The following is a 14,918-nucleotide window of genomic DNA, read 5'->3' as shown; positions in this document are numbered from 1 at the left end:
AGTCTGTTCTAGATGAGATAAAGGACCAGAAAGTTTATATGACTGTTTTCCAGTATCTGCAAGGCTGTGATTTCTAAAAACCAAACCCAAAATGTAATCCTGAATTACAATGCAATTGAATTCCCAATCTTTCAGGTCTCATGTTAATGTCATGGAATTGATTTTATTTTATTATTGTTGTTTTTAAGCAGCAGTGAGCCTCTGAACATCAGAATGGGAACAGATGACACTAGGATCATAAACCCCTAAATATTGCTGAGCCTCCTTTGCCAGTAGAAACAGCCCTTCCCCCCTGCCTGAGGAGCCTCCTGTAAAATCTGTAATAACCTCCCCATAGTTAGTTACCTTGCAGAGTTTGCTGATCCTCCACAAGACCAACTGTCAACACCTTGCATTGCTTCTAGAACCCATGCAGAAGATCATGGAAGGTAAAAAGTCTCTCTCCTTGACCAAACTTTAGTTAGGCTCTTCTGAGCCCTTTTTCTACTAGGCCTGTCATTGAGCATGTCCTTCAAGAGCCCAAGAGTAACAAGAATTCTATTAACTCAGTTTAGCCAGAACCCCCAACACTGATAGTTGATCAAATTCCTCATCTCCCACTTGCATCTGATTACCTTGGCCTGCTTCAGTAAGAATCTTGTTAGGCTAATTTAGCAAGAATTACCCTACCCTCTTAGTAACTTACCATCCACTGACCCCCCTCCCCAACCCTGCTCCTTGGCTAAAAATGCCCACTTTTAGAAATTATCTCACTGAGTTCTCATGAACTCTGCAAGTTCCAGCTACATAATCTGCAGGCCCCAGAGCAAAAATGCCGAACCTCTTGTTTGCTAAAGAGAAAACCACAGGCCCCAAATGGCATCACTCATGCTAAAAGCCCGTGATACCAAACCTAGATTTAATGTCTGATTTAACTACAGTTTCAACCTTTCCCAGAAAGGTAATCTTAATCAACCAGTCTGGAATTTCTGGTCAACCAACAATAAAGTAATCTGGCACATGAGCCCTCTCTACCTCTTGGAAAGAAGAGGTAATCTACTGATTAAAAAAAAACAAACAACAACAAAAACCTTGCATTTCCCTTTACCCCAAAAGAAGATATCCTGGTCTAAAAATAATTCTTTCTTTTCTTTTGTTGCTAGCTCCCTTGCCCACCCTTCTTCCTATAAAAACCTCCCATTCTGTACAGCCACTCAGAGCACCCTTCTAATTGCTAGATGGGATGCTGCTCGATTGATGAATCGCTTAATAAAGCCAATTAGATCTTCACATTTACTTGGTTGCATTTTTTAAACATGTTCATAAATTATTAAGAATTTCAAATGGAGACAGCAGGGCATTAAACCAAGCACAAGGGTCCTGTGTACACTGTACAGGTGGCAAGCCCATGTGGCTAGCCCTGCTTCCATCATACAGAAACAGGTTCATAGAGATCAAGCACATTCCCAAGGTTACTTTATCAAGAGTTGGGAAAATGTCAGAGCTGGAATGCTAAAAGAGAGGTGTGGAAAGACTGCAAAGAGTATGAGACTGACTAGAAATAAATGATAAAGATTTATTCAAGGGATAAAGATTTATTGAAGGGTTTTAAGAGTTTGTAACTTTGAATATAGCTAGGCAAAAACCCGTTAAGTGTTTCTTCCAAAGAAGAAAGAAAAGTTCAGGGTTCTTTTTTAAGAACCCGACCAGGACCAGGGCCAAACTGCAACCAAGGTACGTGCCCTTGATCAGACTTGAACCCGTGACTCTTTGTTTGGTCCTCAGGTAGAGGTTCTAACTGCTGAGCCAAACCGGCCAGGGCCAGAGTTCTTGAGTTCAATGTATATTCTTGTGAATTATCAGTCCTTCATTCCTAGCCTTAGGATTTGTTTAGGATGATTATCAGTCAGATGTCAGGCAGTCTGGATGATGGATGTCAGGTCCTGGACAGTGAGTCTTTCAGGGGGTAATCAGAGGTCTGGTATATGTCCAGATATATATATCTGGATAGGGGACTTGAAAGTTCACAAGTGTAAGTTCCCAGGCTAGCTGGAACAAGAACTGAATCAGTTCCTCATGCCTCAACCTTCATGTTAATTTTAGCAGCTTGGTTAAACAGACTCCATTTGATCTATTCCTTATCTTTCCTCTTTCCTCAAAGGTTTGACCTCTACTAAACTCTCCCTAATTAAAGTAGGCCTTTCTCTGTTGAACTGAATCTAATGAAGATTTTATAAATGTATTAAACACACCAAATCTGCTGCCAGTCACTCTCACTCTAGTTCACCTCAGGAACCCCAGGGCTCACAAAGCATGTATCGAATCTTTTAACGTTATATAAAATACCGTGATGAAGCAGCAAGCTGTCTCGTGTACTTTAGAATTCTTGCTGCACATTTCCTTTTAAAATCCACTCCTCAAATCTGATGGAAAATGCAGACATGTCTACATGTCACGTCAACGGATGGATCTAAAAAAGGGACCAGAACGGCAGTTGTGCCACGAAACACTGCAGTGACATTCCAACCGCAACACCCGAAATGATTAACACGAAGAATTCTGTGGGGTTTGAGTGACCATTATAACGAACTCACTTAAATGGAAAGAACTGAAGCCCCAGCGCCAAGGAGAGACTCTTCAAGGTGAAAGGACAAAAACAGGAGGTCACGAGCACAACTCCCACACCACTCTAACAGCCGGCACAGAACGCGCGCCTGCGCAGAACGAATCCTCCTGCGCAGGAGCTGGACCGGAAGAGCTGGGGCGCGCGGGGCGGGGATAGGGTTGCTAGGAGAACGCGGTGACGCTACGGCCGCGACGCTCTTCTCCGCCAATGGGAGCCGCCTGCCTGCAGTAACTGGCTGTGTACGTCACGCTGACGCGGCACGAAGGACACACATCTAAGGGCTCGGAGGACGTTCGGCCTCTGTGCGCCGCAGCCTTGCCCAGCAGCCCCAGTGTGTTCGCCATCTTAGGGAGTGAGTGTGGTCCGTCCTTCCGCGCGGCAGGTGCGGGAGCGGGGTGCGGAGTCCCTGTGGGACGATGCTTTGGCTGTAGGCCGGGTCGGCCTCCTCTCTTGAGGAGGCGGCCTTGACCTCCTCAAGGACGCGGAGGCAGGAAAAAGAAGGCCCGAGTCGGGGTCCCAGGGTGCCGGTGACGTTGGCCGGCCTAACGGCCCCCTTTGCCTTTTCTCTGACCGCCGGCTCTTCTTCTTCTAGGAAGATGTTCTCGTCCGTGGCGCACCTGGCGCGGGCGAATCCCTTCAACGCGCCCCACCTGCAGCTTGTGTACGATGGCCTCGCGGGTCCCTGCAGTAGCCCCGCGGGGCCCCCGGGCCCGCCCCGCCGCTCCCGCAACCTGGCAGCCGCCGCCGTGGAAGGTGAGGTCAGACCCTGCCCCGATTCGGTCGTTAAGCCCGCTCGCGGTCCGCTCGGCCTTGCTGGCCTGCGCCGGGCCTGGAGGACAGGGAAGGACGTGCCCAGCCCGCCGCACCGCCCAGTGGCGCCCAGTTGCTAGCGGGAGGATGGCAGCCCACTCTGCCCAGGCCCAGTGTCGGATCCTTGGCCCTCCGTCAAGGGCGTGGAAGGCCTAGGCACACCTTCCTCCGTGACCTCCACGTCCTCAAGGGAGTAGAGGCCTTGATTAGCTCCTTATCTTCTCTGCCTAAGTCCTCTTGGTCAGCATTGGGTCAGGTCTAATGGTATCACCTATCCTTTGATTTGCCTTTTCATTTTCTTCTTAAAAATACTCCCTCCTCCCTTAGGTACTTCCGAAGCCTAGTATTAGTTGACCCAGGGTATATATGAGATAACTGGGTCTCTCTTATATTTATTTTTAATGTATCTTTATTGTTGAAAGTATAACAGATGTTTCTCCCCCCCCATTGACACCCTCCTCCTGGCTCCTGTCCCCCCATAACTGGGTCTCTTTTAATAACAATTTGTGTAGGAGGCGACTCGCAGCCTCAGATAGACCATACAAAGGACATAATAATTGGTAGGGATCCCTTTGGTCTTATTTCTTGGGATTCTTGGTGGTTAGATTCAATTTAAATGAATCGTGTGTGCTTGAAATCAAGTCCCACTGGAGTGGATGTACAGAGAAACCTGAAGTGGAATTACAGTTCTGGCAATGGTATCTACATTGTGCCTGTAAAATCTGATGATGGTGCTCCCCCACCCCCTTAAATCATGTATGTGTTTCTGTTATGTCTTTAGTGTTGGTAAAAAAAAAAAAAATCCTTACACTAGCATTCTGTTCTTCCATTTAGAAAGTTAAAGCTAATGTCATTTGTGTAGTAAATGTAATTGACTGCAGGAATTTATGTTTCTCTAGTTTTGTGCTATAGGAATCAGTAAGTGGAGATAGCATTGATTAGTGGCTGGGGTACACCTAGAAGTTTGTAAAGCTGAGTGTTCCTGAATTTGATTTGTACTCTGAAGTGTGTTCTTATCAGCAATTAATAATTTGAAGTTTGATTTTAATTATTAATGCAGAAAACTTTTTCTCTCAGAACCTTCATAATTTTTTAGTGATTGTTTTGATTTTGACAGTGAAGTTCTTGTTACTCGAACTAGGTCGAAACTCATCTTTCACAGGTGGCCAAAGCTGTTCGGTTGTGTTAATACTATTTCAATGGGAAACAGTTCTTGTTCATTCCCATGGCCTTTGTCCTCTGAAGAAATACTTACTTGATTTTTTTTTTCAATCAAACAGAGCAGTATAGCTGTGACTATGGATCTGGCAGATTCTTTCTCCTTTGTGGACTTGGAGGAATTATTAGCTGTGGCACAACACATACAGCATTGGTTCCTCTAGATCTGGTTAAATGCAGAATGCAGGTTTGTTTTGCATGTTGGACTGAATAAAGCATTGTTGAAGCATGGCTGTTAAGTTATAAGATGTAGTCATCTACTAACAAGCTGTGTGGAAACCTAACCATCCAGGAGGTAAGTTGAGAACCAGTAATAACTTGAGTTTTACACTAAAATGCATGGTGTGTCTTATCTTATTACAGAATACAGTTGTGAATATGGCTCCATGAAGTTTTATGCACTGTGTGGCTTAGGTGGGATCTTAAGTTGTGGTCTGACACACACCGCTGTCGTTCCTCTGGATTTAGTGAAATGCCGTATGCAGGTTTGTACTGAGATGACGATATTAAAAGTTTTCTTGTGGGACTTGATTTCAAATAATCTTTAGGGATTTTACAAATGAGAAGAATTTGAAGACATAAGAACTGCCAGAAAGAAACTTTAGTAGGAAATGAAACTTGAATTTCTTTTTTTGTTTCTTACTATTATTTTTTAAATCCTCACCCGAGGACATTTTTGCATTTATCTTCAGTTAGAGCAGGAGAGAGAGAGGAAGGAAAAGAGAGAGAGATCGATGTGAGAGACACATCGAGTGGTTGCCACCTGCAAGACCCCAACCGGGGCTGGGGACAAACTGCAACTGAGGTACATGCCCTTATTGGGAACCGTAACCAGGACTCTCTGGTCCGCGGGCTGACACTCTAACTGCTGAGCCAAACTGGCCAGAGCGAAACTTGAATTTCTTTAACCTTGTGATCTTTATTTTAATTAGTGTTTTAAAATCCAAGAAATGTCTTTTTAAAAATAGAGTGCAAACCAGTAAGAAAACACTCAACGTAGAAAAAGGAAAACAAACAGGAATGTTAAAAAAGAAAAGCATTATTCAACATGCAAAACATTTACCATTCCATGGACAAATGATAAAGGACATGAATAGTCAGTTTTTAGAAATAAAAACACAAGAGTGTTATAAAGATACAAAAATGTGCTCATCTTTGCCAATAATTAAATTTAAATTGAAGCTACAATAAAAAATTTCCCAGTGTTCACCTTTAAATATATAAAGGTTTAAAACATTTGGCAACACATACTCATAAGAAAGCAAAATTCTCGGAGGGCAATTTGTCAATATCTTTCAGCATTTAAAACTCAAATCCTCTTAACCCAACAATCCACTGCTAAAAACTTCATTTTAAAGATATACTTGCAGCCCTGGCGGTTTGCTCAGTGGTTAGAGTGTTGGCCTGAGGTCCAGAGAGACCCGGGTTTGGTTCCTGCTAGGGGTGCATGCCTCAGTTGCAGTTTGTCCCCGGCCATGGTTGGTCGTGTGGGTGGCAGCCACTTCACGTTGATCTCTCTCTCTCTCTTCCCTCCCCCCCCCCCCTTTCTCCCTCCTGCTCTATCTGAACAAAGAAATGGAAGAATGTCCTCTGGTGAGGATTTAAAAAAAAATTAGGAGTGTGGTAGATTGTTGGATCTCAGACTCTGACCATAAGTTTTTTGGGTTTTGTTTTGTGTTTTTTTTTGCTGTTGGGCTCAATTCTGGCTAGAGTTCTTCAAGGCCTACTAGTTCTTTATGTTCCAAGTAGTGATTTTAAAAGCAGTTACATGTCAGTGGATAATCATTCTTTGTGCATAGTGTGAAGTAACTTTACGACTCTTAATTGAAAAGATTAAGGCAGAGAGTGCTATATAGATTAAAAAGTGTACTTTTAGTATCTTAGTATTAAACTTTTGTGGGTATAGCTTCTTGTATAGTCACTTACATAAACTTTTCTTTTTTACAGTTAGAATATCTTTATTAGGATTATTAAAACAAAAATAATCAAACCTCAAAAATTTATTTGTTCCAAACAGGATTAGAAGTCTACTTACCTAAAAGAGAAAGAAAGGTGAAATATTAGCAGGGAGAGGAAGGTGATATATACTGGTCCTTCTAGTACTGGCAGAAATAGTGAGATAAGATTTTTTTCATTTCCATTTAGTTGATAGAATGGATATAAAATATACCTTCTAAAACGTATGCATGTCTCTTGAAATGAATTTAAGTCAAAAGACAGATTCTCCATTATGTTGATACACCTTTTTAAACTTGTATTTAGTTTGATTGCCTTAAGTTCAACTTTATAATAGAATCTACTTAATGGGCTAGCCTATATCAGATATAGGGGCATACCTCACTTTATTATGCTTTATTTTATTGCACTTCAGAGATATTGAATCTTTCATAAATTGAAGGCAAGTCCCTTCACTAGCAAGAAGGTAATGACTTGCTGAAAAGCTCAGGTGATGGTTAGCATATTTTAGCAATAAAGTATTTTTATTTAAGGTATGTACATTATCTTTTTAGACATGCTCTTGCACACGTAATAGATTACAGTATAGTATAAACATAACATGCACTGGGAAACAAAAAAAAATTTGTGTGACTTGCTTTATTGCAATACTATTTTTTATTGCAGTGATCTGGACCTGAACCTGCAGTATCTCCAAGACGTGCCTATAGAGTTATCTATTATTTTAGGCAGTAGCTTTAAAACTAAATCTTTAAAAGTGGTAGAGTTGGGTGGTGAAAAATCTTTTAGAGTTAGTTTTATTATTTATTTTTTAGGAGTTTTACACTCTGAAGTAACCCTCTAAGACTTAAGTGTAACTGAAAGAAAGCCAGGTCTCAATGTACACATTTACAAAGATAATTATAGATATTAAACTGATATCATGCAGTGAGCTTGTGTTTATCTACCTTTTGTGTAGTTACTGAAGTTTTAGAAGCAAAATGGAAAACTAAAAACAAAATTAAATATTTATGAGAAATGTTAGCTCTCTGGTATGTTTAATTACTTTTATTTTTCTTCTTGTTTTAAATATAGGTGGACCCTCAGAAGTACAAGGGCATATTTAACGGATTCTCAATTACACTTAAAGAGGATGGTGTTCGTGGTTTGGCTAAAGGATGGGCTCCAACTTTCATTGGCTACTCTATGCAGGGGCTCTGCAAGTTCGGCTTTTATGAAATCTTCAAAGTCGTGTATAGCAACATGCTTGGAGAGGTATGTAAATTAACTTTGAAATTGAAAGTCCTGAGCTTTTCACTATATGACCAAAAAGGATCTTAGATTTTTGTCTGGCCTACCTCATTTTAGAACTGAGGAAATGGTCTCAGAAAGGGTAAGCAACATGTTTTCAAGTCATAAGTCTGTGCTAGTAATGACAAGGTGAAAAAAAGATTTGTATCATTAGATTTCAGTGCTCTTTATTACAAAAATATTTTTTCTTCATTGATTTTAGAGAGAGGAAGGGAGGGGGAAGATAGATAGAAACATCTATGAGAAAGAACATTGATTAGGCACCTCCTGCATGCCCCCTTTTGGGGATTGGGCCCACAACCCAGGCATGTGCCCTGACTAGGAATCAAACTGGCGACCTCCTGGTGCATGGGTCAACACTCAACTACTGAGCCACACCTGCCAGGCAGTGAGTGCTCTTTTATTATACATTGCTGCTTTCTAAATAACTTGAATTTTGAGTTTATATCAAGAGTTTAAGGGAACTTTCACATGCGGTATGTCTTGGATGGCAGCAAGATGAGGCATGGATGTCCTCTGCATTACATTACATGGCAGGTATTAAGGGGTTGTATAGGGCTGGGAAAGCTGGATGCAGGTATTTGCGTGTGACCCACCACAGATAAGGGGAAATGTGTGCTTGCCTGTGGCAGGGCAGTGGAACCAGCACACCTGGGGCATAGGGCACAGGTGGATCAGGCAATCTCTGAGAGGGTTTTCATGACGCAGTCTCTATTCTGGATCAAGCATAAGAGTCCAGCAGTGGTCACTCTTGGAACAGTCCACAGATTCCTTAGTGTAGTTCAAGGACCAATCATTCTTGGTACCTAGATGTTAAGACTATTCATATTAACACTGTGGTTGATGAAGTTATGGGAAACATACATTTAGTCTCATATCATGTGTGTTATCCATGGACTATGAGAAACACTTTTAAAACGTCTGAAATGTAACTGTTTCCTAGAACTGTCCCTTAGAGTGAAATTGAAAACAGCCATTTCGTGTCCCTCATGTCTTTCAATTAGGAGAACACCTATCTTTGGCGCACATCACTATATTTGGCTGCCTCTGCCAGTGCTGAATTCTTTGCTGACATTGCCCTGGCTCCTATGGAAGCTGCTAAGGTTCGAATTCAAACCCAACCAGGTTATGCCAACACTCTGAGGGATGCAGCTCCCAAAATGTATAAGGAAGAAGGCTTAAATGCGTAAGTAAACATTTGTCTAAATTTATAGCATTAAGTACTCATTTGAGGGAACTGCATTTGTTAGCAATAAGCCTACCAGACTTTCTAAAAAAAATTTATTTTAAAATGTTTTTATTGATTTTTTGTTTTGGAGAGAGGAAGGAAGAGAGAGCTAGAAACATCAGTGTGAGAGAGAAATAACGATTGGCTGCCTCTTGCATGCCCCCCACTGGGGATTGAGCATGAAACCTGGGCCTGTGCCCTGACCAGGAATCAAACCAGACGTCTCAGTCCATGAGACTATGCTCAATCACTGAGCCACTGCCTGAGCAAGCCTACCAGACTTTAAAAAAATTTTTTATTTCATGTCCATCCTTCCCAACCTACCCTTTACATAGAATATAAACCCTGGGGCCAGAATAAGTTGATAACGTGGCTCGAGCCTGAATTAAGGACTTTTTCTAAAGTAGGAATTATTTATCAGTCTACAAATGACGTGGTATTTGACCTAAACGTTAACTGTTAACTTTTGGGGAGAGCTTATTAGAATTCTTGTCATCTGTGTTTACAGTTAGGAATTTGCATGTAGTCAGGCCACAACATGCTTCCTTAGATCCACCTTTGTGGATGCCGATCTTGAACTGAGTTCTGCTTGTAAACTTACTGTTTCTTGTAGTTCCAGTCAAGAAACATCCAGCAACTTTTCTGGTTGTACAGTCAAAGGTGCTTGAGTCATTGGCATGTGAGATAAATATACCTGCTTGTTAGTCTTGGGTTCTGATAGAAATGACATGCAATTTGCTGTCATTTTTTTGCTATCAGGACTTGACTAGTGTGCGGACACTTCTGTTAATGGTGGAAATTCTGCTAGATGACTATATGCAACTGAGTGAAAATAATTCTTTCGATTTCCTAGTTTCTACAAGGGGGTTGCTCCTCTCTGGATGAGACAGATACCATATACCATGATGAAGTTCGCCTGCTTTGAAAGGACTGTTGAAGCATTGTACAAGTTTGTGGTTCCTAAGCCCCGAAGTGAATGTTCAAAGGGAGAGCAGCTGGTTGTAACATTTGTGGCAGGTTACATAGGTATGAATTATTCAGAACAGCTTATCTGTGAAATGAAGGACAAGTAATTATTTTTATTTTTCATAAATGAAAAATGTTCATTTTTCCTCATAAAAGGAAAAAAGAAGTTATTTCTTCATATGCTCTTCAGGATTCATAAATACTTGCTATTTAGTTCCTGAAAGAATTGTTTCATGGTTTGTGTGCATGGTTAAGCTTGGGAATGTATTGATTTGACTGCTGTACTATTTTTGTTGTTTAGTTTTTCAAGAACAGATTTTTTTTTAATGTAAGAGAAAGTATTGATTAAAATCCGAATACAGTGATACTTCGGTTCTCGAACGCCTCGGTTTTCGACCAAATCGGTATTCGACCAGGAGATTCGAGAAACTTTTGTCTCGGAATCCGAACAAATATTTGGAACTCGAACTTCCGAGATGAGCCGAGTTGAGCCGAATGGCGTTCATTCGGCCCAGTGCGCCTTGCTTGCGTCATCAGTGTGAGTGCAGAGAGAGAGTCACGCTTTGTGGAGAGAGTCACGCTTTCCTATTGGTTTCATTGCTTCGGTTCTCGAACAATTCAGTTCTCGACCGTCCTCCTGGAACGAATTATGTTCGAGAACCGAGGTATCACTGTATAAAACTTTTGAAGGATTTTTAGATTGCTTTATAACCTTTCTTGTCAGTCTTAACTCTAAATCTGACACTCTTCTAAGAACTAGAAAAAATGTACTACTTGATCATGTAAAGGTTGTTGGCTGTGATGTGATTTTTTTTGACTGACGCCACATTGGGTCATATTTTTTTATTTTTTTTCCAGCTGGAGTCTTCTGTGCAATTGTTTCTCACCCTGCTGATTCTGTGGTGTCTGTGTTGAATAAAGAGAAGGGTAGCACTGCTTCTCAGGTCCTCCAGAGACTTGGATTTAAAGGTGGGATTATCTTTCCTCTAAAGAAAGAATAACACTTTTGGGTATATTCCATTTTCCATTCATATTTCATATTTTATCCAGGTGTATGGAAGGGCCTCTTTGCCCGTATCATCATGATCGGCACTCTGACTGCACTGCAGTGGTTCATTTATGACTCCGTGAAGGTCTACTTTAGACTCCCTCGCCCTCCTCCACCCGAGATGCCGGAGTCTCTGAAGAAGAAGCTTGGGTTAACTCAGTAGATAGATCAAAGCAAATATGGACTGAATCTGCTTGTTGATCAGTGTTGAGGAAAATGCAGAAGAACTTTTATATATTTGACAATGTAGGAAATTGTCTATTCCTGATATAATTACTATAGTACTCTTGCCTAAGGCTTGAGTTTCAAATTTGCTGTTGAAATAAACCCAAATGTTCATGATTTGTCTGTGACTTGATAATTATTTGTAAAACTAGTTTTTAAAGATTTAACTCTGAAATAGAAGTAGTGTAACACCTTCAGAAAAAAATGCAAACTAACCACTGATCCCTACTCATAAATTGTCATATGTCTCAAGTTTTGTCACTCAAGAGAGTTCCTATATTTTTAGGAAACATTCTAAATTAAAAAAATGTTTATTGTTAAGTTTAAATGCAGTTAAATATTTATGATTATATTTTGACAAGTTGATTTTGGCATAGTTGAATTTTTGAATTGTGTACTATACTTCTATTGTTGACAGTATTACTGCTGTCCCCTGTGTACTATACTTTTTAAATTCCTATGAATTTGGTAATCCTGATTTGTAAAAGAAGGTCATCTAAATTAGGCTGATTTTTAGAGTAATAGTTTTTATTTTTTTTATTTATTTTTTTAATCCTCACCTGAGGACATTTTTTCGATATTTTGTTCAGATAGAGTGGGAGGGGGAGAGAGAGAGAGAAACATCAACGTGAAAGGGACACATTGAGTGGTTGCCACCCACGCGACCCAACCAGGGCTGGGGACAAACTGCAACCAAGGTACGTGCCCTTAGCGGGAACCGAACCTGGGTCTCTCTGGACTGCAGGTCGACGCTCTAACCGCTGAGCAAAACCGGCCAGGGCTAGAGTTTTTAAAAGGACCAAAGCAATTGATTGCTAAGAACCATTTCAGGTTTTCAGGTAACTTCTCTTCCACACAAATCTGACTTAAATTTACAAAAGTGTGAACATAAACTGTTTTCAGTTAAAAAAAATAGTTTATTGGTTTTTATTTTTTAAATGATTTTTTATTTTTAACTTTTTTTCTTTATTGACTTTAGAGAGAGGAAGGGAGAGGGAGATAGAAACATCGGTGAAAGAGAACAATAATTGGCCGCCTCCTGCATGCCCCCCCTGGGGGTTGGGCCCACAACCTGGGCATGTGCCCTGACCGGGAATTGAATTGGTGACCTCTGGGTGCATGGGTCAACGCTCAACCACTGAGTCACACCAGCCGGGCAAATTATTATTTTTAATCCTCATCCAGGGATATTTTTCCACTGATTTTTTGATAAGAGTAGAAGGGAGAGAGAGAGGGAAACATCAATTGGTTGCTCCTCACACAACCCTGACCAGGGCCGGGGATCGAACCACCACCAAGGTATGTGCCCTTGACTGGAATCGAACCCATGACTCTCGTCCATGGACGCTCTAACTGCTGAGCCAAACCTGCTAGGGCAGTTCATTGGTTTTTAGGAAGAGGAAGGGAGAAGGGGGAGAGAGAAACATCGATCAGCTGGCTCCTGTACTCCCCCACCAGGAATCAAGCCTGCAGCCCAGGCATGTGCCCTGACCAGGAATCGAACTGGCAACTTTTAGTGCCCAGGAGGATGCCCAACAAACAGCCACACTGGCCAGGGCTGTTCATACAATTTTTGTCACTTAATGACAAAATGTTAAAAATTTCAGATACCATATGGTTAAGGAACAAACTGCTTCAAACTTTGAGAAATCTGTTGCTCAGTTAAATGTTATGCCTCCTGATACATCAGTAATGTGGTACCTTAAGTCAACTCCTAGCAGCTCTTCCCTCACATCTTCCTGAATCATTGATCTCTTTAAAAGGCAGCCCTGACTACACATCCTTAGCAATGGTCATCATACATGAGATGTTAACTTCACCACTTATAGCGTTTATGAATCCTTTGGGTTACCACAATGTGAGTTGAGTTTCCTAGAAAGCAACAATCCAAAGTTTTCATGTTTTTATAGACTCATGCATGCAGCAGTCACTTAATAAATACTAGCTATACTGAATCAAAACCTAGGGGATGTCTCTCCTACTCAAGACACTAATTCCTGTCTTAGACTCTGATTTCATGTACAAACAAGTCTGCTGACTTCCTTTGTGGAATGTGTATGCGAGATTTGAAGATGGAGGATAATTCACATGAGGGGCAGTATATTATTTTAAAACCCATGAGTCAACCCCAGAGAACTATTAATCAAGGTTAAAACTATTTTGACATCAGTAATATCTGAAAATAGGATGTGTCCCACTTTTACTTATGGATAAACAATGATTTACTGATTTTATTGACTGTACAGTTGGTTAGACTTTAAATGCTATTAGTGCAGGGAAATTTTACAGCTGAAAATGACTCACTCATAAGAGACCATATTTATTATTGAAATTAAGTTTACATTTTCTACTGTTAGGGAACAAATTGAAAAATTTTCATCCTGTATTGGCCACAAAAGCTATTTGACTTGAAGACAAAGTCATGACCATGAACCTAGTGACATTCCAGATTTTAGGGTTCCTTCTCAGCATGCTCTCAAATTACAGATTTGTGAATCATTATTTCAATAATGAGTAGAACTTGCACCAAATAAGATGAGTGCTTCATTTATTTGGCTCTGATAGAAACATTCTTCATAAATGAATTTTCAGATAAATTTGTATTTGTTGTTGATCCTCACCAGAGGATATTTTTTTCCTACTGATTTTTTTTTTCTAGAGAGAATGGGAAGGAGGGGGAGAATAAGAAACATTGATGTGAGAGACAAATAAATTGGTTGCTTCCTGCATGCACCCAGACCAGGGCTGCTGATTGAACCTGCAACCCAGGTACATGCCCTTGACTGGAAATCGAACCTGTGACCCTTCGGTCCATGGGCTGACACTCTAACCACAGCCACATCAGCCATGGCATAACTTTGTATTTTTAAGTGCTTAAAGTTATATTTTTTCATGTCTAAAATGCATTATTGTATCTTATTAAGATAATTGCATGGAACATAATTTACATTTTATTTGGTATCATCATTATGAACAAATACTGCTTAGGATGTACTACAGTGATGATCTCCCTTTGTGATATAGATCTATATACAAAAAAAGATTCCATATTATGGGACTTACTATGGAACATACTATGGACATACTATGGAACTCTTTTTTTGTATTATTTAATAGCTTTACTTTTTGTTACATATGCCAAGCACTTTAATGCTAATGTTCACAGCAGCCCTGTAAGGTAGATATTATTTTTATTTACAGAAGAATAAATTAAGGTTCACAGACACTAAATTTTTCTGAGGCCACAGAACTAAGTGGTGGTAGAGCCAGGACTGGAATCTAGATATCTCTAATTTCGAAGTCCCTTGTTTCTACTATGTTATCAGATACAAATAAAACAGTCTTCAACAAACCTGACTTGCCCCTGTAATTATGGAAAATCTATCATAAAAAGTTATAGATGTCCCCGGCCCTGGTTGGTAATGCGGGTGGCAGCCACTCAATGTGTCCCTTTCACGTCAATGTTTCTCTCTCTCTCTCTCTCTCTCTCTCTCTCCCTCCCACTCTATCTGAACAAAAAAAAATGGAAAAATGTCCGTCCTCGCATGAGGATAAAAAAAAAAAAAAAAGTT

At 40.5% G+C, this 14,918-nt stretch overlaps 1 protein-coding gene and 1 non-coding gene across 4 annotated transcripts; both read left to right on the top strand.

The window, feature by feature from the left end:
• The first annotated feature begins 2,859 nt into the window (after window positions 1-2,859).
• Window positions 2,860-11,465, top strand: SLC25A3 (solute carrier family 25 member 3). Of its 3 annotated transcripts, none has more exons than XM_036252677.1 (8): window positions 2,860-2,957; window positions 3,198-3,358; window positions 4,997-5,118; window positions 7,664-7,843; window positions 8,884-9,065; window positions 9,961-10,133; window positions 10,932-11,042; window positions 11,124-11,465. In XM_036252677.1, exons 2-8 carry the CDS (start codon window positions 3,202-3,204, stop codon window positions 11,282-11,284), a joined length of 1,086 nt encoding a protein of 361 aa, XP_036108570.1. In that variant the 5' UTR covers window positions 2,860-2,957; window positions 3,198-3,201; the 3' UTR covers window positions 11,285-11,465. The 3 variants fall into 3 exon arrangements, with proteins under 3 accessions (XP_036108570.1, XP_036108568.1, XP_036108569.1); XM_036252675.1 differs by lacking the exon at window positions 4,997-5,118 and adding an exon at window positions 4,696-4,820; XM_036252676.1 differs by lacking the exon at window positions 4,997-5,118 and adding an exon at window positions 4,696-4,820 and having other exon boundaries at window positions 2,876-2,987.
• LOC118624893 lies at window positions 9,643-9,889 on the top strand. Its single transcript, XR_004958549.1, has one exon. It is a non-coding gene; the product is annotated as a small nucleolar RNA SNORA53 (small nucleolar RNA).
• Window positions 11,466-14,918: the final 3,453 nt, after the last annotated feature.

The sequence above is a fragment of the Molossus molossus genome, unplaced genomic scaffold (genome assembly GCF_014108415.1).
Source record: "Molossus molossus isolate mMolMol1 unplaced genomic scaffold, mMolMol1.p scaffold_m16_p_10, whole genome shotgun sequence".
In the NCBI taxonomy this organism is placed as follows: domain Eukaryota; kingdom Metazoa; phylum Chordata; class Mammalia; order Chiroptera; family Molossidae; genus Molossus; species Molossus molossus.
The sequence above is the reverse complement of the archived record's forward strand: the minus strand, read 5'-3'. Positions and strand labels throughout refer to the sequence as shown.